At 42.5% G+C, this 16648-nt stretch overlaps 1 protein-coding gene across 1 annotated transcript in view; it reads left to right on the forward strand.

The window, feature by feature from the left end:
* Positions 1-12492, forward strand: part of ptprb (protein tyrosine phosphatase receptor type b) — a 52109-nt gene extending 39617 nt beyond the window's left edge. Inside the window, exons 29-31 of the mRNA XM_042077894.1 lie at positions 5440-5575; positions 6650-6770; positions 9112-12492. Coding sequence (XP_041933828.1) covers positions 5440-5575; positions 6650-6770; positions 9112-9134 — 280 coding nt within the window. The 3' untranslated portion in view covers positions 9135-12492. The remainder of the gene's footprint in view (positions 1-5439; positions 5576-6649; positions 6771-9111) is intronic.
* The last annotated feature ends 4156 nt before the right edge of the window (positions 12493-16648 follow it).

Below are 16648 nucleotides of genomic sequence, written 5' to 3' on the forward strand. Positions count from 1 at the left end.
GTAGCCAATGCCTCCCTGCTTGGCAGTCAGCAAGTGTTGTATTGGGGGCAACATATCCAGGAAGTTGTTCATATACATCACGGCCCAGAATCAGGAAATCGGCTCTCGCCCACTGCAAACTTACTTTTTTATTCACATTTGTAATTGCACAGGAAAAACTGGTCCACTTTCCGAATCCAATGAGCAATTAATCACTTAAATATTTACTAATTAGCACTCTGAAACAAGGCGTCTCTGAAGACTGTTGATGTTTATTCACCGTATTGCAGTGATAGTCCAGCCTAAACGATGTCCAGACCAGGTGTCAAGCAATAGGGTGAGGTGAGATGTCATCAGCTGGCGCCCCCCGATGAGATCTGACTAAAAGATGGCTGCGGCCTATCTTTTATACTCCTTAACCTTAGAGTTGGGCCCTCTCCTCTCGCCACTTTCGAAAGACACCTGTTGGCCAATCAGCATCCACCAGGGTTACGAATATTGGTGGAAACCATTTTCCCATCCTGCATAAAAATATATGCAAAACTGTCTGGTTCTGGGTCTTGCTGGTTCTATCCAGTTGGGTGTAAGCAAGGCTTCTTATCTTGCTACCTGTTACTTGGCCTTGCTGTTATCATCACCAGTTCTTGAATTTCCCCTTGGGGATCAAGTATCTATCTATCTATCTATCTATCTATCTATCTATCTATCTATCTACCAGCTATACATCATCCCCTCTCTCTTGACCATCTAATGAGAGGCCTAGTGTCTACTGTATCCTCCTGCACCCCACTCCTTGACTGCTGGTCTGGTCTGTTCAAGATGTGTACAGGCCTTGAAGCCTCATAATAATTGCAGTAATATTAAAGTTTATAAAACCATACATGCATCCTTTAAGTCATAGAAATCCACCACAAAACCCAATCTAAAACATTTGCATCTACCACAGCACTCTGATTTGCAGCCACACTTGGCTAGCTGTTAACAGCTTTGTGCAACTGGTGCATTTGCTGTCCAGAAGACCCCCCATTGTTCACCAAGCTTTTTCCATCCCCAGTCAGCAGGACTCTCTGCTTCTGGCTGACACTGGGTTGCTTGACCCCATATGCAGCCTGCCTGATATGCAGCACATTTAGTGTGTTGAAACAGAGCTGCCCTTGTTGGAGGAATGGCTTCATATGGCCTCTGCTTTCGGGCAAACATGTCAAGTCTAGCCTCATCTACACTAACAGCTGTGCTTGATCGATCATACAGCAGGATCACAAACTTCTCAAGGATCTCCAGGTCACTATTGTGAAAGAGTGGTTAAGGCCGAGGGGTTATCCTTTTACCACCTCAATCATAGACATAGTACACATTCAAGTATGGGATACAACTAGGTTCGGGTCACCTACACCTAGCCCGATCATTCATCCAGTGCCATTTAAGTCCCGTGTGATCTGTACCGATGAGTCCTGCACGGGTCCATTTTTTTAGACCCGCCCCCGCCCGCACCCGAGAAGTTCAGCACAATCCGACCCGTCACCTGTGGTGATATTAAAATTAAATCCGCACCCGCCCGGACCCGTTAATATTTTGCCCGTTACCCGACCCGTGCCCGCGATAAATCGCACACAAGCTAAAATCATTCAAATGAATGTGCTTCATTTTTCGCACAATTGAAGCACGTAAAGGTTTTTTTTTACATTTTGCGTCAGGGATAAACCTTACAACAACGACACATAGCCCAAACCTTGCTGCATCAGAACATTATTCTACATAAAATGGACCTGTTAATTAAACAAAGAGAACAAGAAAAAAACAACCTGAGTCTGCCACTAACCAACTTTACCTTGACTTCATCCATTGTATTCTACTCTCTTGCGCTCCAACTACGAGACGGTTAGGCCTATATTGTTTAATGTTTTCACACATAGATGCATCAAACAAATAATTCAAAAGTCGCAGTACTGATGTGATTGGTCAAGTGTCGTATCGTTGACTAAAACACATATTTGCGATGTGGTAATGGTAATTTAGATATACAAATATTTCACATATTTTTCAATGATGTTTTATTTCTATACTGTTTTAGTTCTCTGATTTGTACACCTTTCAGGTAAGCATACATAAACAAGTCATGTATTGCCCCGCTTACCCTTGGCTCGGCTCTCCCGCGCTGGCACAACCTGTCAATTCAGGTGCGGCTATCTAACTACATCTATTACTAGCTAATTGATGAGGGGCTGTTAGACAGCATTTGGGACACTAAACTTAGCTATACTATTACTACTAGTCAAGAACTACAGTGTAAGTAAAACTAGATCAGCTGACACTGAACCCAATGCTGAGTTCCACAGCAGTGAAGTCACCAGTGTGCCCTGGTTGTGTTATGACATTCACTCTATTAAATCAGAGCTGCCTCACACACATTGAGAGTGAGATTCATTAATTTGATTGGCTCCACACACTCTTACACCAATCGAATGCGTGAGGGTTGGCAGCTCTGCGTATTAAACAAAACCTTCCTTAAAGGAGAATTCCGGTGTGATATTGACCTAAAGTGTATTGAAACATGATACCGAGTGTGAACGTATGTCTCATAGCCCATCTCGGCTTGTCCCCTGCACTCCAAAATCTGGCGCTAGTTAGCCGATGCTACCAACAGCTTTTTCAATAGTGGTGCTATTAATAGTGGTACAATAATTCAGTGGAAATGCATGGATTCCAGTTGCTGCTACTGGAAGAAACTGGAATCCATGCATTTCCACTGAATTATTTTTGGAATCTGATCCCTTATCATACCTGTTCATTCTTACTCGTTGCTCGACTTATCGTGACTAAATTCAAGATGGCTGCAAACGCTAAACTTCGTGAAGATACTGTCTGTATAAATCGTCTTGTAAGTAAACTACCAGTGCTTTTTCAAAGTTCTCAATGTCTCATTTTAAATGTCAGGGCCCTCGGAAGTCTACCAATGAAGTGTGGAGATACATTGAGCCTCGTAAATGGGTGTAAAACAGTGATTTATTTGCATGGCTAGCCCGATGCCGAAGCACCACTATTGAAAAAGCTGTTGGTAGCATCGGCTAACTAGCGCCAGATTTTGGAGTGCAGGGGACAAGCCGAGATGGGCTATGAGACATACGTTCACACTCGGTATCATGTTTCAATACACTTTAGGTCAATATCACACCGGAATTCTCCTTTAAAACATTAAATTGAGCTCTGACAGAAATGGTGGCCATCTTGAAAATGGTGGCCATCTTGAATTTTTGAGTGTGTTCTTTGAAGAATATTTGTACCAAATTTGATGATAGCATCACCATTTAAAAAATTGATGTAAGGATTCAAGAGAAATGGCGGCCATCTTGAAAAATGGTTGCCATCTTGAATTTTTGAGGGACAGTATTTTCACAAAATGTTATACCTACATCACTGTTTGACATAACGATTGACATAACGATTGACATAATGACATTTGACAGAAATAGCGGCCATCTTGAAAAAATGCCCGCCATGTTGAATTTTTGGGTGGCCAGCGCCTTTTTCCCAAAAAGTGACCCTTAGAGAGTATCTGTGCCAAATGTCATACTTTTATACCAATTTGAACGATTCTCTTGAAATATGCCATTAATCTGCTGCACTATACCTGTGTCTGGAACTCCTGCTCCATGTGTGTGGGTGTGTGGTTCCATGGTCATGCTCTGCTCTGACGCGCTTTCTCTCTCTCTCTCTCTCTCTCTCTCTCTCTCTCTCTCTCTCTCTCTCTCTCTCTCTCTCTCTCTCTCTCTCTCTCTCTCTCTCTCTCTCTCTCTCTCTCTCTCTCTCTCTCTCTCTCTCTCTCTCCTCCCCCTCCATCGGGCTCCTAATCAAGGTGCATTGAGGCGCCCTGTGAGCCTGTCACTGGGAGAGAGATCTAATCCATCACACGCACAGGAAGCCCACGCTCTGACCTCTCTCACTGCTAACACAACGGTAGTGGACTCAGAGTCCGCCATGTAGGACACCTACACTGGCTTTGCTTACTCCAGTTTTTCCTGTCTTTATCACTGTTCTCTCATTCTGTCTGTATGTCTTTATCATTGTTCTCTCATTCTGTCTGTAGGTCTGTATCATTGTTCTCTCGTTCTGTCTGTATGTCTTTATCATTGTTCTCTCATTCTGTTTGTATGTCTTTATCATTGTTCTCTCATTCTGTATGTATGTCTGTATCATTGTCTTTCTCTCCTTTTTTCTCCTCTTTCTTTCTTTCTTTCTTTCTTTGTTTTATTGAATCATTAATTCTTTCTTGCTTGTTTTCTTTCCTTCTCTGCGTCTGTCTTTCTCTTTGTCTGTCTTGTTGTTTCTCTGCCTTTTATTATGTCTGTCACTCTTTCCCTTTCTCTATACACCTTCCTTCCTCCCTCCCTCTCTCTCTCTCTCTCTCTGTCTGTCTGTCTCTGTGGACAGGCTGTGGAGACTGGTTTAAATGCCACGTATTATTCTCGGCCATTACTCCAGGGCAACCTGCTCCTTTTCTGACCGTTTGATCCTCCCTCTACCGTCTAAGAGGAGATAGAGGAGTGAAACTGACCAAAAGTACGGAGCCTCCTCTCTCTCCCTCCCTCCCTCCCTCTCTTGCTCCCTTACTGACCTCCAGATAGTGGCGTCTTCACTTTCCTTGTTCTCTTAGAGACAGCAGAGCAAAGAAGGGCAGTTATACCCCCCCCCCCCTTCAAACACACACTTCACACACACACACACACACACACACACACACACACACACACACACACACACACACACACACACACACACATACGCACACAGACACACACACACACACACACACACACATACGCACACAGACGCACACACACACACACACACACACACACACACACACACACACACACAAACACACACACACATACGCACACAGACACACACACACACACACACAGACACACACACACATACGCACACAGACACACACACACACACACAGACACACACACACACACACACACATACGCACACAGACACTCACACACACACACACACAGTGGAGAGAAGAAGGCAGAGAGGTGGGCAGGGAGGGAGGAGAGTTTTTTTCTGTGCAGAAAAGAAGACGTGTGCTCTTCAATCATATGGATGTTGGCCAGCGTAATCCCATTACTCTCTCGTTACGAGCACAGGAGCAGGCAGCGAGAGGCCCTTGGACGGCTCTCTGGACATGAGCTAGCGGAGTGTGGGCAGAGAGCTGAAATGGACAAACTTTTTGTTTCTGATCATCACTGAAAGAGGGTCTTGTTAAAAAAAAAACAACGGGTTTAGCTAAGGGGCAAGGGTTTGGAGATGCACAACAATTAAATTCAGATGTATGTGGTGGTAAGAGTGTATAGTGTACCATCAAAGGTCACTCCATTAATCATTTTGCTCTTCCCTGCCTCCTTTCTATTGCTCTCTTTCTCTCTCTCTCTCTCTCTCTCTCTCTCTCAGTGCTGGAGTGGGTCGGACAGGCACCTTCATCGCCCTGGACCGGGCCCTACAGCAGCTGGACAGTCGTGGGACGGTGGACATTTATGGCTGCGTCTTCGACCTTCGCCTCCACCGCTCGCACATGGTCCAAACAGAGGTGACTTATATCCCTCTCACGCACTCTATCTCTCTCTCTCTCTCTCTCTCACACGCACATACACACACACACACACACACACACACACACACACACACACACACACCATCAAAGCTTCTGCAATGTCAGCATGACAACGGCAGTGAATTACAGTAGCAGTGTCTCTCACTGTAATGCTAGTGAAGGAAAAAAAGAGCAGAGGAGAGGAGAAAGAGCAGAAGAGAGGAGAAAGAGAGAGACAGGAGGAGGACGAGGAGAGAGAGAGACATAGAGAGAGTACTCTAAATAAATGATGCTGCGTCACCATTATGGAGACGTTGACGAGGCAAGAAAATCTGCCCATACCAGTGAATAATGGAGGAGAGCCATGCAAGCTAGCAAACTTCAGAGACACTAAATACTCCTTGAGATGGACCGAAGAGATAGCGGATTTCATTTTTTTACAATGACTTGCGCACAAGGGATGAATCTAGTCAAACTAAGGTCGTCGATATAAAGCTTCTTCATCATAAAAGTGTGAAACTCTTTTGTGTGTGGATTTTACTGTAAAGTTCTTCTCAATTTTAAACTCTAGGTAACTCAGTGTAACTGGCTTTGACCTTTAGGGATGTTGTTGAGGGGGTCTTGGCTTTTGGGTTGTTGCTAGGTTAGTTTTCCATCAGGCCTGTCTCTGCAAAGCATGTAACATCTTATTCTGTGAAGCTTTAAATAGTCATCCAGAAAAATTAGTACCGTAATTTCCCAACTATTAGCCGAGGTTTATACATTGATTTTGCAAAATGTCTTCAGCTATGAGGTTAATACACGGGGGCAGTTAATATGGTATTATTATGGTTTTGTTTTTTTTACTTGCATAAAACACTGTATATAGTGCACAATGTGGCTAATACACAGGAAATTACTTTATGTGAAAATGTACAAAAATCAGGAAGCACTGACTTGTTTTCCTTTTAGAAGCCACATTGATCAGCACATATATTGTAGACATTAAGCAGATTAAATCTGTGGTCACTGACAGTAGATTTGTTTGTGTAAATGGCGTCTGTGCTAATGGGATGTGTCTTTGCGCTGCAGTGCCAGTATGCGTTTCTGCATCAGTGTGTGCGAGACGTCCTCCGAGCCAGGAAGCTGCGTTGTGAACAGGAGAACCCGCTCTACCCCATCTATGAGAACTTCAACCCAGAATACTACAGAGGTACAGCCCCTCATACATTCAACAACTTAACACAGCACTGAACCCAACACTCAACATCCTCAACCTAACAATCCCCTTCAGCTGAATCTTGAAGTTAACCCAGTTTACTAAAGCAAACAGCTCTCTCAGTTATCAACCAATGACTTCAACCAACCACAATGCATTTTCAGCTTCTTTTCCCCAAAATGTAAACATACTATAACGATTTGATAGCGACACACACAGTTGTCCAATCAAAAGGTTTATTAGCGGAAGCGGGAATCAGCCAAACACATAGACCAAGACAGCATTACATAGGAAACACAAGGGAAGTCAATAAAACAAGCACGATACACGAACAGGGTTGTCACATACAATACACCGGGTAAAACACATGAGGTAAAACCTAAAGAAAGACTACACAAGCTAACACATACATGACAAGGAAAACGCAACTACACTAACTAAAACTGACATTACACAAACCAGCATTCACACACATTGCATTCTGGGAGGCTAGCACTCAGTCCAAAAGACACCGACGTTACACAGCCCTCTCGCGAGCTATTGCCGTCCTCGGCAATATCTCCTCGCTTAGCCATTGCCATAACATCGGTGTGGGCATTCACTCACTCAGTCCAACAGTCTGGGATACCGCCAACAACACGTGGGGTGCACACGCCGCAGGAGCTCACTCAACGGGGAGCCACGCTGCTAGCAATCCAGTGCGGGCGTGCTAGCAGCCACGTGGCCGTCCCGGCTCGTCACCAGCTCCTCACCAGCTCCCTCTCAGCAGCTGCCCTCAGGCTGCACTTTCCGCGGCGTGTCACCGCGGCACTCCTCCTCTCCAGACGGGGCCCTAGGTGGGCTTACTACCGTAGACTGTGGCACCAAGCACTGGAACTCACGGGTCAACTGTCGCTGCACCTCCGTCGCTCCACTCCACAGTCGCACCGACCAGGATAGGCAGGCACCAGCTCCGCTGCAGCCGGACCACGCTGAGCTCTCAGGCCGTCAGCTACCGGTTTTGGCGTCCCTCCTCGCGCTGCCTCCTCGCAGAGCTGTCCTCCTCTGCTCCCGGCCCGCTCCACTCCGTCATGGTCGCGACGAAGGCTTGACCCCCCTCTTCTGCCTCGTGCTATCACCCAACACAGCGAACCTTTTTTTTCTTTTTTTTTTTTCTCTGGCGCCGGCCAACAGGCCAACTAGAACGGGTGCCCACACAGCACGGTGCCTCTCACACGCACCCAAACGTTTTAAAGTTCAGAGTTCAGAGGGCCTTTCCGTCGAAGCTGCCCCACCGTCGTGAGTTCGCTGCCCTCAGCGTCTCTGCCAACCGTCCGTCGTCCAGGAACCTCTTCCTCGCCGCTCTCCCTCGGCTCTGCTCACGCGTCGCGGCCACCGCCAGCTCCAGCCTCGAACTGCCCGGCGCAGAGTCACTGCCCAGGCCAGCGTCGTCTTCTCCGCGAACGCTTCTTCAGGCCCCTCTTCCGGCAAGATCTCCTCCCATGGCAGCAGGCAGGTCCAGACGACAGCACCTCTCCTCCGTCGGCAGTAGCGATAGAAGGCCCCGAGCTTTTTAGCAGCCCTTACAAGGGCTCTCTCTGCGTGGGCCTCCACCCAGTGGTATGGTCTTCCATTCCCAGCTTTTCTCGCTGGGCGGAGGCCATGTTCGAAAGTCGCTTCTGACACCAATGTAACGATTTGATAGCGACACACACAGTTGTCCAATCAAAAGGTTTATTAGCGGAAGCGGGAATCAGCCAAACACATAGACCAAGACACCATTACATAGGAAACACAAGGGAAGTCAATAAAACAAGCACGATACACGAACAAGGTTGTCACATACAATACACCGGGTAAAACACATGAGGTAAAACCTAAAGAAAGACTACACAAGCTAACACATACATGACAAGGAAAACGCAACTACACTAACTAAAACCGACATTAAACAAACCAGCATTCACACACATTGCATTCTGGGAGGCTAGCACTCAGTCCAAAAGACACCGACGTTACAATACAATAAAAAACGAAGACTTTAATAAGATGAAGTATTTATCCATACATCATGTCCCTCCCCACCACTCATCTTTATGTAATCTCTTCTGACACGGAGATACAGTCAAACTGGAGAATTTCACAGTCACATACAGTTTGATGGAATTAAATATAATAACTTAACTTCCAACAGAGAAATAATCGCTGAAGTGTGAACTTGAGGCATTTGGAAGCTTACTTTTTTGCTCATATATTGTTTTGATCTAATTTCCAAATTTCTCCAATTTAAATGAAGCTTGATAAGTTTAGTATTAAGGTCCTCTTTTAATGCAAATCTGTTTATTTTTCTCCACAGATATTATATTCACTGGACACTAAAGGGTCTGAAGGATCTTGCTGGATTTTTTTTTTCTTTCAGTTTTTTCATAGCTGGAGTACTACAGGGAAATAGCCTTTATTTTTGTAAGCTCTATGATGTTCATTGGTTCTCAGCTAACTTCTCAAGTTTTTTATATATCTATTTAAATGTCACAAAACATTGTATATATATAAATATTTATATTTACTTTTTACATTAATACATCAATTTGCTAAGTCATGCTGACTTTTTGCACCTAATGATTGGAGTTTCCAAGTAATGATTATGTTCAAATGCCATACCAACATAAACCCATACCAATATACAGTAACTACCAATAAATTACCAGGATAAGTGATATGCATTTTGTGTTTGTACATGCCTGAAATGAGCAAGTTAGGTGCCAGTCATATAGGTTAATGTGAAACAAACATAGTTGTCTGTGTCTGGACTTTGAGATATTCACATCAGACTTACTGCTTCGGCAATGAGACTCATTGGAGGGTGTTTGATTGCTGTTGTCTTAGCTGAAGTCATTGTGGAGCCTGTTTAAGTGTTATTGAAACTGTCAAGTGTAGCAGAGCTGCTTGCTCGAAGTGCTCAGGCCTTTTACAATGCTGCCCGAAGAAATGGCTCCTTTGTTTTTATTCCACCTATCGGCAGACAGCACTTCCTGCTGAAGATGGGTAAATTTGGCTGTGCATAGCCAGAGTGTAGCTGTAGTGTAGTGTAGTGTAGTGTGTGTGTGTGTGTGTGTGTGTGTGTGTGTGTGTGTGTGTGTGTGAGTGTGTGTGTGTGTGTGTGTGTGTGTGTGTGTGAGAGAGATTGCTACCTCCTCTAATGGTTCGTTCAGTGGCTTGTAGCAGTTCCAGTGCCTCCAGCACGTTCCCCATCCCCGAGACAACAGTTGAGAAAAACAACAACATAAACATTGACACGAATACCAAGAAAATAATCAAAACCAAATGCCCATTTATCTCACTGAAATTTGAATTAAATGTCAAAGCGCTGACCTACTGTAACACACTCCCCAGGCGGAGAATATGTCCTTTTCATATCGGAAGTCTGACATTTCTGATCAGATCTTCACAGCTAAGCCCAGAGGAGCTCTTCCCGTCTGTCTCACTGAAAGCTGTTGTGGTTGTCATTACCTGGACCAAACAGCAGAATTTCATCTAAAAAAGATCACTTTTTTTTTAGGTGGACGCATTTTGCTGCATGCAAATGTTATTGAAAGGAGAGATTGTAGCTTACTTCCCCTCTCAGCCCCCAAACACCTCTCTCAATTTGACATCACAGTCATCGTTTTTTGTTGTGAGGCCTTCTTATTCTTCACGACAGAAAATTGACTCCTGTACAGAAACACACACACACACACAGGGACACACAGGAGTCGGTAGTCAGTATAATACAGATGAGTAGAGGACAGCAAGCACCCTTTAAAAATCTATGAAGCTGACCTACAAAGCAGAACCAACGATGCAGTGCTAAGCTGTAGCCCTGGGTCACTAAAGCACACTCCTTTTCCTCCCCTCCTCAACAGTGCTTCCTCTTCTCGGTTTGTTTGTTTGTTTGTTTGTTTGTGGGTTTGTTTGTTTGTTTGTTTGTTTGCGGGTTTGTTTGTTTGTGGGTTTGTTTGCTTCATCATCACCTGAACCTCCCACATGAACCCTGCCAGTCCCACTCTCCATTGCTATGTGCGTTGCCTTGGACCTGTTGAAAGGGATCAGGGGAATCGGTGCTGAACCCCTCAGTGTTGTTTATCCTCACCAATGCTTTGTGTAGGATACCTACATTTTTAGAGGAACCCAAACTGTTGTTTAGCTCATAGCATAGCAGAGGGAAGAGGGAAATCTTTATTTACTTCCATGGAATGTTTTCCAACACCTTTTGACAGATAAAGGTGTCAGACTGATTGACCTTGTGAATGTAAGAATTTATAGATGCCTTTATCAGGATTTCTTCCTTCTTTTAAAAAAAAAATGTAACTGTATATATGCACTTAACTGCACACTTTAGTTTCCAAAGATATCTAGTCAGGAATATGGAAGTGTCTGTTTTGTTGGTCAAAATTATCTTAAATTGATTTAAACATAACTGGACTAAACATTAGATAGGGTTACATGTTTCATTCCATTGATTTGATTAGAACCTTGTCTTAAAAACTCTCTAGAGGGTGGCAGTTGATATGATCCTGTCCTAGAAATAAAGATTTTGTTTTTCTTGGCATGGGAAAAATGAATTATTATAATTTCCATATATATATATTATGTATTATTAATTTCAAACATGAATCTTATCTGCTCGCAAGTGAAATGTAATAAGAAATTCTTGGTATTCATCAAAAAATCTGGTCATTTTCAATATGATGCCTCAACTCATGAGGAATAGTTTGTTTCCCTTTGGTTCATGTTTATTTATTAATCTATTTGTTTTATGCCATTTGAATTCACAAACATGTGTAAGAAAAGTTATCTTGTCAGCTCATCTAATCTCTAAATCTAATGTTTTATATGCTGAATTTGTTTTGTGGTCATCGTAAAAAAACTATGCTTGCCTATGATAGTCCTTAAAATGTGATAATGAAACTATGATACAATTAAGGAAATTGTTCATATTTTTTTTTTCATTTTTTCAATGAAAATAATAACATACACTGGATTAAATAAATAGGATTGTACATATTTTATTAAATGTGGTATTTTACACACAATAAGAATATAGCCTGCTTGTACCCATCCTCTGTTATGTGTGCATGTATATCTATGCTGATATTATAGATTTATGAGAATATATGCTGGCTACTGAGACAAAGTGAAAATGTCACACGTGTAACCTTACATGTCATTTTATACCCCATACACATGACACATATGCTATCATGAAGGAAATGTTAAGAAAATAGTTTGATGTCACAGTGTCCTCTGAATGTTTTGTTTCATGTTGTTTGTATCATTATGTGTTATGTTGTTATTTCTTTGATCATTATAGTCACTGCAATGCATTGAAATGATGTGCCATTTGATAGATGCCATTGCTGTTAAACGTGAAATCCGTGAAGAAAAAGCCAGAGTTATGGTGCCTGACAGCCTGTTCAATCTGTGTGCACTGATCTTGTGACTCTTCGTTCTCCCCTCAAAACTCTTACGGACATTAAAATACATCACTTGGAGTTCGGTTAAATCAGAGGTGGCAGTATGAGTAATAACTTCGTCCCTGATGTTGCTATTGGCTTTTTAAAAATGTTTTTCAGAGGAATGTCATAGCCCAAATTTGCAAATGATACACTGAAAAGAATACAAATTCAAATGTAGAGACAAGATGAAGACATGCTGACTTCCTCAATAAAGCAATTATGCCCAACTATAATAAACAAAACTGTCCGTGGTCTTCTGTCTGTCTTTCTCCTGTTCCACAGAATGTATTTTAGCCCCCAGTGTCAATCAGAGCTGATAGTCACACACTCTAATCACAGGCTTACCTGGGTCACAGCAGGACACACACACACACACACAGCGTGTGCATGCACGCACACACCCACACACACAGTGTGTTCCCGCACACACACAGGCACGCACACAAATGACCAAATGGATGGACACCTACAGGATGACAACGGTTGGAAAGAGAAACAGATGTGCAAGAAACAGCACAACCACAACCGCACGTGTGCTCACATATATGTTTACAAGATACACAAATACACACAAATACTGTAGGAATACACATCACCAGTGTGTAGGCCTATATGAAATGCGTATACATACAGTATATGTAATGTATGACTGTAACAGACACAAAGAGGTGAAGGATTTGTGCCGCTTTCTTTATCTCGCAATAATTGAGCCGACCACAGAGTCCACATTGACGTCAGACGCTGCTCCAAGGTGAAAAATAAGGCCAGTGGGCTTTTTGTGTGCGAGGCTTTGGCCATCCTACCCATGAATATTAATCAATCAGAAATGCATGTCATAAGGTGGGATGGAGTTAAAAGTGATTGAATCGTGCAAAGCAGAGCGATGTTGTTCTTGTCCTTTTGTGCCAGATGCCACTCTGATCCAGAGCACTTGACCTTGATGTGAAGTTGTGGATGTGAGGGGAATGAGGGAGGGGGGGTTAATAACACAACCATGACCTCTGCCTCTTCAGCCACAGACGTCTAAGGATGAGAAGAAATAATCGAGATGAAAGAGGCTGCCATCAGCCGTGCTCATACTGTAGTCTTGTAATGTCCCTTATTTTTATGGTTACATGTCATCATGTAAGTATCGCCACTCATGATGACAGAATGCCTCTCGTCCAATCAAAAATGAATAAATAGCTCGACCGGACCTAACTGTTGTATAAATGATAGTATACCATTACTACTGTATAGGTAATGTACACCTGTTACATTGATCTAACTGTAAAACTGTAAAAACGTGTCATGTCATTTACTGAAATTGCATGATATCTCAAAAGGTTATCATGCAACACAAGATGCTATTGTCACATATATTGAAATATCTGGCATGATTTTACATGACTTCTTTTTATTTCAGATGTTATCAACCACCCTGCTTACAGTTTTTCTCAGTCGCTTTGGTGCTTTTCTCACATCAATATTAACATTTGCACAGAAAAAGTGCAATTCTCAAAACAATTAGTGCAAACTGCAAAACCTAGTGGATGACCTGCAAAAGCACGTCACTTGCTCAAAATGGATAGTCCATTCCTCAAAAGCAGGTATTCATGTCAATGAAACTGTCAGTGTCATCAAAATGAGAAGTCTTGACACCATCGTTTATGAACAAGATAGTCAAATGGCTTTGTCATGTTTTCATTATGACAGTTCTCTAAGTGTTTTCCAATGCAAAAAAAGTCAGAACTCGGTGACACTACCTGAACATGCTCAAGACAGCACTATACAGTACTTGTACAGCCATTTGAAAACTACAGTAAAGTTACACATTGCTGTAGTTAGGTGAGTAAGTGAGTACAAGACACTGAATGCATACATTTTTACTGTATGCTCTTTGCAATTCTACAGCACTGTGACAGAATTTGATAACTAGTTCAACAATTTTGTATGTAATGACTCAAGCAATGAAATGAAGACTATTAGTTTTATTGGGAACGACTATTCAGCATTCATAAGTATAGTCCATTTTGACTGACATGACATAAGCAAATGATAATGTTAAAAAACAGCAGAGAATTGTATGAAAGCAACTGATATATGTCCAAAAGTATTTGCAATTTGTTCAGAGGAAGGAGAAATTGCTACTATGATGTGCTCAAATGACTAAATGTTGTGGAGGTTGAACTAATAGTTATGAGAATTTTCATTCTGATCTGAAAAAAGCACCAAAGCGACTGAGAAAAACTGTAAACTCAACAAATCAACACACCAACATTTTTTTTTCCAGCAATGGCAGATTTAAGATTTCATGGGATTTATTCGACTAATGCTCTGTTTGTTAGATCCAAATCCAATTCCCTCCTTGTTTGCTTTCAATTATGAGCAGCCATATTGAGAGATCACATTACATCTTTACCAGACATGACTGGCATCGGGGGACAAACATCAGACGCTCCCATCACAGACTACCAGCTGTAGTTCTGTGTGTTGTTAAGTAGCTCAGTTATCCATCTGTAAGCTCTATTCAGATCTGATAGGCTGTACAGAGCTGTACTGATGGATGGAGGGATAGATAGATAGATAGATAGATAGATAGATAGATAGATAGATAGATGGTAGATTGATTGATTGATTGATTGATTGATTGATTGATTGATTATTTGATTGATTGATTGATTGATTGTTTGATTGATTGATTGATTGATTGATTTGCTATTCATAGGTGAATAGGTGGAGTCCAGTTGATTACTTGTAACAGGACACCTGCACAAATGCACATTTGCAAAAATGGATTTTGATGTCTTTTGATGGACTTTACAGTGTGCTATGGTATGACTGTAAGTTTTTCAGATGGAATAACTGCATAAACACATTTAACTGTGAGAAAAAGCAGAATAGAACAAGTTTCACCAGTCTTTCATCAAACTTACATTCACACACTTCTATCACGTCGGTTTTATGTTGTGCAGGTGAGGGCACATAATTTGGATCCATATCTTATCATTTCAATTTCCCCAATGAGAATTAAAACCAGAAAATAATACACATTTGCTAGCAGTCTACTCAAGCTCAAGATGCCAGAGAGGAGGACAGGAGTCTGTGCCAGTCGCCCTCGTCTTGTCTTCTTAGTGCAGCCCGTGAGAGTGCAAGTGGTCCCTTGAGATGTTTGCCTTGGCACCTGCACCTACCAGACATTTTAAACTTCTTGTTACAAATAGACCAAAACACTGTTGTATGTATCGACCCTAACGGCATAGATCCAGCCAGCCCAAATAAAACATCCCCCTCTCTCTCTCTCACACACACACACACACACACAGTACTCGTTAATCCAGCTCTACCTTAATCCGGTTTGTCCAAACAAGCCATTTCTCATCCAGATTACCGGGCGGCTGCATGAAAATGTTTCTCCACCCATCTCCTCCATCTCCGCTTGATATGATTGAGGGAGACATTAGACAAATTTAATCTCCATTTGTTTTTTTTTTTCTCCCTTTCTTTGTGTCTCTGACGTATCATCTGTCTGCTGGGACTGTTATGTCTGCTCTGCTCCTGCAGAAGATGATATCATTCTGCCTGAGCCTGGGTTTGGAGTACTCAGACCGGAGAATGTCAAATACAGAGTGTGATTTCACTGAAAGCTGTCTCCCGTCAGGGGTGCAACAAGGACAGAGCATTGTCAAGGGCCAGCATGAAATTCACAAAAAAAAAAGGATCTTGTGTCATAATTTCATTATTTTTTTCCCCTGCTCTTGTAGTCTTGTAGATGACCTATCTGAATTTCTCTAAATATATATGGGGTGTAATCAAAAGGTCTCTACTCTCCCCAAATCCATTTTATTCTTATTCCCAATTGGCTCTCCACTCCACCACTCCAGTCATTGCCAAACCAGACCTGGGTTATTAAAAGGTGAAGATGGTTACACGTTGAAACTTGAAAGTGAGTTAATTAAATATGTCGGCAAAAAGCCTGTCTGCCTTGTAAATCTGATCCACTCCTATCTCGCCCTGAAAGGTTGTCAGAGCACCCAGTATCGATCTTGCACTTCTCAATCCAGCCTGTGACGATCTGAGAAACCAAAAGAAGAAAAGGGCTTTTGAGGGAATAAAGAGAGCTGAGAGGAACGTTTCACCCAGAGCAATCTACATGATAAGCCATTTGGAGTTCTTTCATGATAATAAGTGGATATTTGCATCGACACGGTGGGCTTATTTTAAGCACCTTTGAACTGGCTATGGCTCGCCTCGAAGTTGTGCACTTTCCACTTGGAAGGAGAGCTCCAAGAATAACGATGGTTTTCTCTGATAAGCATGGCTGTCATGGTAACCCCTGTCAAATACGTGCGCAATTAGTGCCAGCTGCACTGATGCCAGTGAACAAACAAACAATCACAAAACTGATGAAACTGCAAA

The sequence above is a fragment of the Alosa sapidissima genome, chromosome 22 (genome assembly GCF_018492685.1).
Source record: "Alosa sapidissima isolate fAloSap1 chromosome 22, fAloSap1.pri, whole genome shotgun sequence".
NCBI classification, from domain to species: Eukaryota; Metazoa; Chordata; class Actinopteri; order Clupeiformes; family Clupeidae; genus Alosa; species Alosa sapidissima.